The sequence below is a fragment of the Mus caroli genome, chromosome 7 (assembly GCF_900094665.2).
Source record: "Mus caroli chromosome 7, CAROLI_EIJ_v1.1, whole genome shotgun sequence".
Taxonomy (NCBI): Eukaryota; Metazoa; Chordata; class Mammalia; order Rodentia; family Muridae; genus Mus; species Mus caroli.
The window spans coordinates 33,841,411-33,849,475 of record NC_034576.1 but is presented as its reverse complement, the minus strand read 5'-3'; the positions used below and the strand labels follow the sequence as shown (position 1 = coordinate 33,849,475).

Here is an 8,065-nt window from a genome sequence, read left to right as displayed (position 1 = left end):
TGAGCCACGCCCCCAGCCCCTCCCTGGGGGATTCTAGGCAGGAGCTCTACCACTGAGCCACGCCCCCAGCCCCTCCCTGGGGGGTTCTAGGCAGGGGCTCTACCACTGAGCCACGCCCCCAGCCCCTCCCTGGGGGATTCTAGGCAGGGGCTCTACCACTGAGCCACACCCCAGGCCCTCACTGGTGGATTCTAGGCAGGGGCACTACCACTGAGCCACACCCCCAGCCCCTCACGGGGTTTTCTTATATATATATATATATATATATATATATATATATATATATATATATTTAAGAAATATATTTAAAGTATATATATATATACTTTACCCACAGAGCCATGTCCCCAGCCACTGGTTTTTCTAAACTGATTCAGGCTGAGCTTTAACTTATTCATTGCCTAGGCCAACCTTGGCTAGTGCTTCTATAACTTCAGCCTCTTGAGGACTGGGATTACTGTACCCTGCAAAATTCTGTCTTTATCTAGACTGTTTACTTAGGGCTTTAGGAGGGGTTTGGGATACCTGTATTGAAGCCATAGCCTCCTCTTCTTATGAGCTCCATGCTACTGATACCTAAGGATTAACAATGGTTAGCTGACCCTTCCTGGTCCTGAAGTGCAGTATCCTGAGGCATGCACATACCCTACCCAGCCTCATACACTGATGTCTGGCTTTGGATTATCCAGAACTTCCACCTTTATTTATGCAAGACATGGAAAAGCCACTCTCTTCATGAGAGCTGAACCATTGGCATGAGCATGTGTGCACAAGAGGCAGGGGTGGAAGAAGGGGTCAATTGCATTCCCTTCTTTACGGTCCTGTCTATTCAGAAGTGGCCGTGTGGGAATCAGGGTTATCCTCACCTAATGAACTACCCTGAGTGTAAGGGTTGGGATCGTACAGCTTTGGGCATACTCTCAGCTCCACATGAGAGCAGTCCTTTTATCTGTTTTTAATTGCAATATAAAATTTCTTTGCCAAGTGGACCGTTGCAGCCAGCTTGGCTTGGTGGGCAAACGTGTCTTTGGGTTGTGTCCAGGAAGGAGTTTCCCTTCATCCTGTGCCCTTGATTCCCCAGGACTGGCCATCTGTTGAAGCTCCCCAGTGGCTTGGGGGCAGCATGCACAAGACAGGGTCCTCCTACCCCCTCTGCACAGGTTAAAGGGGACGGGGTCCACAGCCCTCGCCTCTGTAGCCTCTCTTCACTGAGTGATGGGGAGCCTCTGGCAGCGGCTCTTCAGCCCCACTCCTGGCCAAATTTAGCATGACTGGTTTTCTCCAGAAAAGGAATATAAATAAGTACCATCACACCTTGACAGGTTGACAGGAGTGACAACCAGAGTAAATCCCCGTGTCTGAGACTCTGTGGAGAAGAGGTGATTTAGCAGAGCCAGCTGCCGTCACCAGAAGAAAATAATTAAGGAACGCCGTGGTGGAGAGGGAAGCGGAGCGGCTGCAGCGGGTCCCTTCTGGTGAAGGGATCTGTCATCGTTGGCAGCGGGAGAGGACCCCACGCGCCAAAGAGAAATGAGCTCTGGAAGCTTATGCTGAAGGCAGAGAGGGTGGGATGAGGAGGTAGGCGTGGGTGAAGATAGAATAGGCTCAGGATGAAGGGACACCTGGCAAGGACTTCGCCTCCAAGCCAGGCACCCATCACTACCCCACTTCGGCATGGAGCTTCCCCCCGTCTCTTTGGAAGAGACCAGAAGGCTTGTGTGCACGCTTCCCATGTGTATGTGTGTGTGTGCTCACATACACACAGACTTGTGAATACCCAGGAAGGTGTGTCCTTCATCCCAAAAGGGCATCATTTGTACCCAATTCAAGACTACCAGAAGAAAGTGACAGTGTGCCCAAAGTCTGCCTCTGCTTCCATCTGTGAAGGTTTGGATTCAAAATGCCTCCCACAGGCTCATGTTATAACCACTGGGTCCATAGCTTGTAGTATGTTTTGAAGCCTGTGGCTTTCAGGAGGGCCCTGGCAGGAGAAATGGGTCACTAGGGCAGACCTTTGAGTTTATATCCATTTCTGGTTCTGCTCCTAGTCCACCACTGTGGAAGGAGTCTATATGATGCTCCTGTTACCATGACTACCACATGCCTCCCCTATAATGGTGGACTGAAATCTCTGAGACTATACACCAAGATAAAGTCTTCCTCTCTCAAATTATTTCTGTCAAGTATCCAAGCCACAGCAATGAGAAAGTGCCTAATGCATTACCTCACTTGGTAGTTGAAGAAGGTTCCAGAAGCTTTGTGTGGTAGGCCATACTTATGGCCTTATCAGAGAGCCAGAAGCAGCGCAATTGCCAATGTGAGGCCAGCTTGGTATAAAACTAAGACTCTGGAGCCTCAGGAACTAGCTTAATAAGTTCAGTGTTTGTTGGTGCAAGTGTAAGGACTTTCTGCTCACAAGTACCTAAGTAAAAAACTCCAGACGTGGCAGTGCTGGGGATATAGGATCCCATGGGCTCACTAGTCAGCCAGTCTAGCTGAAGGGATGAATGAGAGCTCCCCCACCCCCAGTGAATAAGGTGGCCAGCAATAGAGGAAGATTTGTCAACCTTGGGTCCCCACCCACATAGGCACACACACAAACACATAGGCACACACACACACACACACACACACGCATGCATGCACAAGCATAGACCTGAAAAAGATAAGGTAGAGAACGATTAGGGAAAACACCACATGCATGCTCATACCCACACACATGCACACATGTGCTTGCATGCACACCACATGCAGATATACATAAATATATACACATAGACCTGAAACAAAATTGGGTAGAGGGTAGTTAAGGAAAACACCACATGCATGTTCACTCATACAGACACACACAAAACACGTGCAGATACACATAAATGCACACATGTAGACCTGAAAAAAAAATAGGTAGAGGGCAGTTAAGGAAACACCACATGTATGCTCACACACAAGTGTATTCACTATACATGCATGCACTCACATGGTGACAGTTCCAGGAAACTCAGTTCCAGGCATCTAGGTTCTCCCTCCCAGAAGCCTTTGTTGGCTTCCTTGCTTGCTAATGAATGAAGGTGTTGTGGGGCACAGCCTCAGATTGGACACCAAGAGAGTAGCACTGAAGTCAAGAAACTGGATCACACAGAGAAATCCACTGTATGGGTCAGTGACAACCTGGATATCCCCTCACCAGCTTAATATAGCCATTGGCCTCAGCTCAGTTCACAGGGGGAGTGTTGGCCCGCCAGAACCACCCCTTCCCTTCTCAGCCAGGAATTGGTCAGGTGTGGCTGGGCACAGTGCCCCAACATGCTGCCCATCACTTTGGCTCTCCGTTTGTGTGAGGGACAACTGTTTTTCTAATTGTGATTGGCTTTCAGCAAAGTTTCAGAGTGTGAATGTCCACTCTAGGACCCAGGAACAGAGTCCCTGACATCTCAGTGGACAGGTAAGATCAGAAGTAGACGATCTCTCAACAGAGTATCGTTCGACCTTCTCAACCAACTTCCCATCAGCACACCAAGTGATTGAAGCCCTCTTTGTCTGCCCTCTTTGGTGGGCAGAGGGAAACATTCTAGAACTTGGCCAACATAATGATTTGGGTATAAAGTGTCCCTCCTAAAGGCTTGTTATGGCTTGAATGTGGAATGTCCTTCACAGGCACAGGTGTTCAAACACTTGGCCACCATCTGGTGGCGCTGTTGGAGAATGCTGAGGAACCTTTAGGGCACATAGCCTAACTGGCGAATATAGGACTACAGGGCCTGGCTAGAGGGCTATACCCAGTCTTGATTTGGGCCTAAGATCTCTGGTTTCTTTTCTTTTTCTTTCTTTCTTTTTCTAAAAAGATTTATCTAATTTTTATTTATATGAGTACACTGTAGCTGTCTTCAGACACACAGCAGATGAGAGCATCAGACCCCATTACAGATGGTTATGAGTCACCACATGGTTAGTGGGAATTGAACTCAGGACCTCTGGAAGAGCAGTCAGTGCTCTTAACCACTGAGCCATCTCTCCAGCCCAGATCTCTGGTTTCTTATTGGCTGAGATATAATAGACCATTTTCCAACCAGAGACAGAAGCCTGCCTCACCCACCATGGAACTGTGAGACAAAAGTCAGTCCTTCTTCTCTATGGCTTCTGTCTTAGATTTTTGTCTCAACAGCAATACAAGTATTGGGACAAGGTTTGTGTGTTAGAGGCTTGGTCCCCTGCTTTTGGCCCTATCTAGGAAATTCTGAGAACTTTAAAGGGTGAGATCTCGCTTAAAGAAGAGGGTCGCTGGAAATGATAGGTCTTTGAAAGCATCCGCCCCCAGGCCCTGTCCCATCTTGCTTTCTTAGTTTTCTGGTCAGCTGTGAAGTGAACGACTTCTTCTACCACATGCTTCAACCACCATGATGTTCTCTATCCAAGCACCTGAGGCCAGGCAACCATGGACGGATCCCTCTAAAACTGTGACCCTAAACAAATCTTTCCTTTTTTTTTTTAACAAAAGATTTATTTATTTTAATTTTCTGTGTATGGGTGTTTGCTGCATGTATGTCTATATGTGTAAAATGCCCACAGAGGCTAGAAGAGGGCACTGGTGTCTCTAGAACTGGGGTTACGGATGGTTGTCAGTTGTCATGTTGTGCTGAGAATTGAACCCAGGTCCTCTGGGAGAGCAGCAAGTCTCTCCAGCCCCCAGTATTATTATGCCTGCAGGCCAGAAGAGGGCACCAGATCTCATTATAGATAGTTTTGAGCTTGAACTCAGGACCTCTGGAAAAGCAGCCAGTGCTTTTAACCACAGAGCCATCGCTCCAGCCCAGTATTTCTTCTTTTAATTGATGTATAGCAGACATTTTGTCATAGCAACCAGAAGAGTAATGAACACAGCCAACAGCACCCAGATCTCTCTGCGTCTCCCCCAAATCACCAATCAGCACTTGCCCGTCCCTTGGCTCTGCTAGCACTTTTAGGGGACACCAGGATGACCCAGAAATGGACATCTTCCCTGTGACAATACCAAAAAGGCCAAAGCTACGCCGTGAATATCCAGGCAGGAGAACCTCCCAGGGGTAGAGAAATGCCTTTCTTCCACGGGCCTGGTGTGTGCAAGTATTATCATATTCAAGTATGGAGCAGGATGTGGTGACAGGCATGGAGAGAGGCTGGACAGGAGCTTTCAAAGGGTGCTTTGTGAGCTAATGACAGAACCAGGTGGAGGTGGCCCCGGGGGGGGGGGGAAGTGGGGTCCTGACTATTGGGCTAGGCAGGTATGTGGTACTTCCATGCTTCTATTGTTTAACGAACACTTCTCTCTCCTCTGTTGCTTTCTAGGTATAAAGTTCAGCATCAGGCCCCAGCAGCCCCAGCATGTAAGTTCCAAGAATCCCATAAATCACAGATGCAACAGGGGGTGGGGTTGGGGGCTGTGAAAAGGACAATTCAGAGTTTATGGAGGATCCATTCAAGAAAATGTGTTGGGTCCTTTTCAGGAGCCTTGGGAACAAAACCTGAGGCTTTGGCTTCATGAGTTTTCCTTCTCTGTTCGATGACTCCTTTGGACTGTACTAACAGACACAGTAAATCTGTGCCTGCTGCTTGCAGGCCACTAGCAGTGCCCCACCCCGACCCACGAGCGCGTCTAGCCGAGGTTCCTGGGGGGACTGCTCCACCTTGTGGTAGAAATTATATTTGCCGTTCAGGTCCCACATTTCTGCCATACTGTATGGACCCTAGCCACTTCTCTTCTTGTTCTAGGATAGCCACTTGAGGATATCCACAGAAAAGGTCACACGAGATTCACCCAGCGGGTCGCCAAGAGGCCTTCAGCTGCAAGCGCCTGACCAGCCTCGACCTCACCGGAAGGCAGCGGGATCTCCTTTGCGCCTCCGGCAGCGCAGGCGGAGACTGCTCATCAAAAAGATGCCAGCTGCAGGGACCAACCGAGGCAACAACTCGTCCGAAACCTTTATCCAGCCGAGACCCCGCACCATGGACAGTCGTTGGGTCAGCCTGCACCAGACCCAACAGGAGCGCAAGCGTGTGATGCGAGAAGCCTGCGCTAAATACAGGGCCAGCAGCAGCCGCAGAGCTGTCACTCCCCGCCACGTCTCCCGCATCTTCGTGGAGGACCGCCACCGTGTACTGTACTGTGAAGTACCCAAGGCAGGCTGCTCCAACTGGAAGAGGGTGCTCATGGTGCTGGCAGGGTTAGCTTCATCCACGGCAGATATCCAACACAACACCGTCCACTATGGCAGCGCCCTTAAGCGCCTGGATACTTTTGACCGGCAGGGCATAGTGCACCGCCTCAGTACCTACACCAAGATGCTCTTTGTCCGGGAACCCTTTGAGCGACTGGTCTCCGCTTTCCGAGACAAGTTTGAGCATCCTAACAGCTACTATCATCCTGTCTTTGGCAAGGCTATCCTAGCCCGGTACCGTGCCAACGCCTCGCGGGAGGCACTGCGGACTGGCTCCGGTGTGCAGTTCCCCGAGTTCGTCCAGTACCTGTTGGATGTCCACCGGCCCGTGGGCATGGACATCCACTGGGACCATGTTAGCCGGCTGTGCAGCCCCTGCCTCATCGACTATGACTTTGTGGGCAAGTTCGAGAGCATGGAAGACGATGCCAACTTCTTCCTGCGTCTCATCCATGCGCCTGGGAACCTGACTTTCCCGAGGTTCAAGGACAGGCACTCCGAGGAGGCTCGGACCACATCGAGAATCACCCATCAGTACTTCGCTCAGCTCTCCTCACTGCAGCGACAGCGAACCTACGACTTCTACTACATGGATTACCTGATGTTCAACTACTCTAAACCTTTCTCGGACTTGTACTGAGGGCGGGGCCTGCTGGTCAGGGGCGGGGTCTGCCGGTCATGCCCACTCACCTGCGCATAGGCGGCCTCCCGGGGACTGAGCTCTGAGGATGTGAGGCCTTGTGGCTGTGGCTCCAGGGTGGGCCACAGAGGCCCAGACAATGGACCTTGACCCTTGTCCCACACCCATTTCCTCACTGGGTTGGCTGAGTTTGAGACGGACGGAGCACGACTCGGATGGATGCTTTAAGAACTCAGCTGAGCTATGCTGAGCTATGCTGTCCAGGGAAGCCTGAGACCCAGAAGAGGGCCCCAGCGTCGAGGGATGTCCTACATCCCCTTATCCTTTGCCTTGTACCAAACCACGTGGTTTGCTGCTTTTCTATGACCCAGGGTCATCTGAATAAAGCACATGGTTTTCAGAGCAGTGGTGTCTACTCCAGGCCGTGCTGTGAGCTCATAGGCACCCTGCCCTATGCCTTGGGGAGTCTTAGAAAAAAATTTAAAAGATATATTTTACTATTAATAATACGTGAATATGTGCACATGAGTGCAGGTGTCTGGGAAGGCTGGATGGGGTCAGATCCCCCCCCCCCAAAGCTGGAGTGACAGGCAGCTGTCAACCTCCCTGTAGGAGCTGAACTGCTAGAGCAATCTGAGCTCTTAACCACTGAGCCTGCTTTTGTTTTTGACCTTGCTGTGTATCTCCAGCTTGTTTGTTTGAGTTCTCTCTCTCTCTCCAGACCACCTGTGGGCCCTGCTAAGTCCCTGAGAGAAAAGATAGGCCTGTCCCCACTTAGAGGGTGGAGTCCCTTGGGTCTCACCTTGCAGCAGGTTCTCTGAGGACTGCCAGAACAGGGGCAAGCTCCCTATCAGGTGCCCATTAGGGCTGCACCTGGGGCCCTGTAAGGCACTGAGCAGCATGGTCAGTTTCTGTAATTCTCACCGTGGGGAGCGACATCATCCTCAGCTTCCTAGACATCTATGGTGAGCTGGCTAAAGCTATAGCCAGCACATCCCTGACCCTAAATGTGACCCTTAGCCTTATCTACACACCTAATCAAACACCTCAAGGCTGACAGATTACCCACCCTTGAGGAACTGGCTTTGGGGGAGGGGAAGGCAGAGCTGTATGTGAAACCTCTCCTTAAGTTGGGTGCCAGAACTGATTCTGAAATTGTCACAAGTCAGAGTGACAACGGAAAGGTCCCAGTGGAAGTTCTGTTGGTGCTCACAGTATGAGTGTGACTGGAGCT

General features: G+C 50.5%; 1 protein-coding gene across 2 annotated transcripts in view; it reads left to right on the top strand.

Moving 5' to 3' along the window:
• Positions 1 to 7,500, top strand: part of Chst8 (carbohydrate sulfotransferase 8) — a 139,805-nt gene extending 132,305 nt beyond the window's left edge. Inside the window, exons 3-4 of one of the 2 annotated variants that reach the window (XM_029479796.1) lie at positions 5,323 to 5,360; positions 5,746 to 7,500. In XM_029479796.1, coding sequence (XP_029335656.1) covers positions 5,323 to 5,360; positions 5,746 to 6,831 — 1,124 coding nt within the window. In that variant the 3' untranslated portion in view covers positions 6,832 to 7,500. The remainder of the gene's footprint in view (positions 1 to 5,322; positions 5,361 to 5,745) is intronic. The other variant, XM_021168549.1, reaches the window with a different exon arrangement.
• The last annotated feature ends 565 nt before the right edge of the window (positions 7,501 to 8,065 follow it).